Genomic DNA, 366 nt, shown 5'->3' with positions numbered 1-366 from the left:
TACACCTAATTTGTAAGACATATAATAATTTCTCGGGTACAGGCAGTGCCTTCCTGGCTACACGTGTTTACAAGGGTACGGCGGTAATCCGAATTACGGTTACACGAGTTTCGACACATTCGGCTGGGCGTTGTTATCAGCGTTTCGTCTGATGACGCAAGATTACTGGGAGAACTTGTATCAGCTGGTGCTGAGATCGGCCGGGCCGTGGCACATGTTGTTCTTCATCGTGATCATCTTCCTCGGCTCGTTCTACCTCGTGAACTTGATCCTCGCCATCGTCGCGATGTCGTACGACGAGTTACAGAAGAAGGCCGAAGAGGAGGAAGCCGCCGAAGAAGAAGCCATAAGGGTACGCATTTTTTT

The 366-nt window shown here is 49.7% G+C and overlaps 1 protein-coding gene across 1 annotated transcript; it reads left to right on the top strand.

Moving 5' to 3' along the window:
- Positions 1-42: 42 nt before the first annotated feature.
- Positions 43-356, top strand: LOC108632787 (sodium channel protein para-like; the record flags this gene model as incomplete). The annotated part of the gene is made up of 1 exon (XM_018037581.2): positions 43-356. A coding segment is annotated over one exon (314 nt), but the record flags the coding sequence as incomplete, so codon positions are not given.
- Between the last annotated feature and the right edge of the window lie 10 nt (positions 357-366).

Source organism: Ceratina calcarata, unplaced genomic scaffold (assembly GCF_001652005.2).
Source record: "Ceratina calcarata isolate Rehan_Ccalc_2016 unplaced genomic scaffold, ASM165200v1 scaffold17316, whole genome shotgun sequence".
NCBI lineage: Eukaryota > Metazoa > Arthropoda > Insecta > Hymenoptera > Apidae > Ceratina > Ceratina calcarata.
Note: the sequence above shows the minus strand (reverse complement) of the source record. Positions and strands in the feature narration are given on the sequence as shown.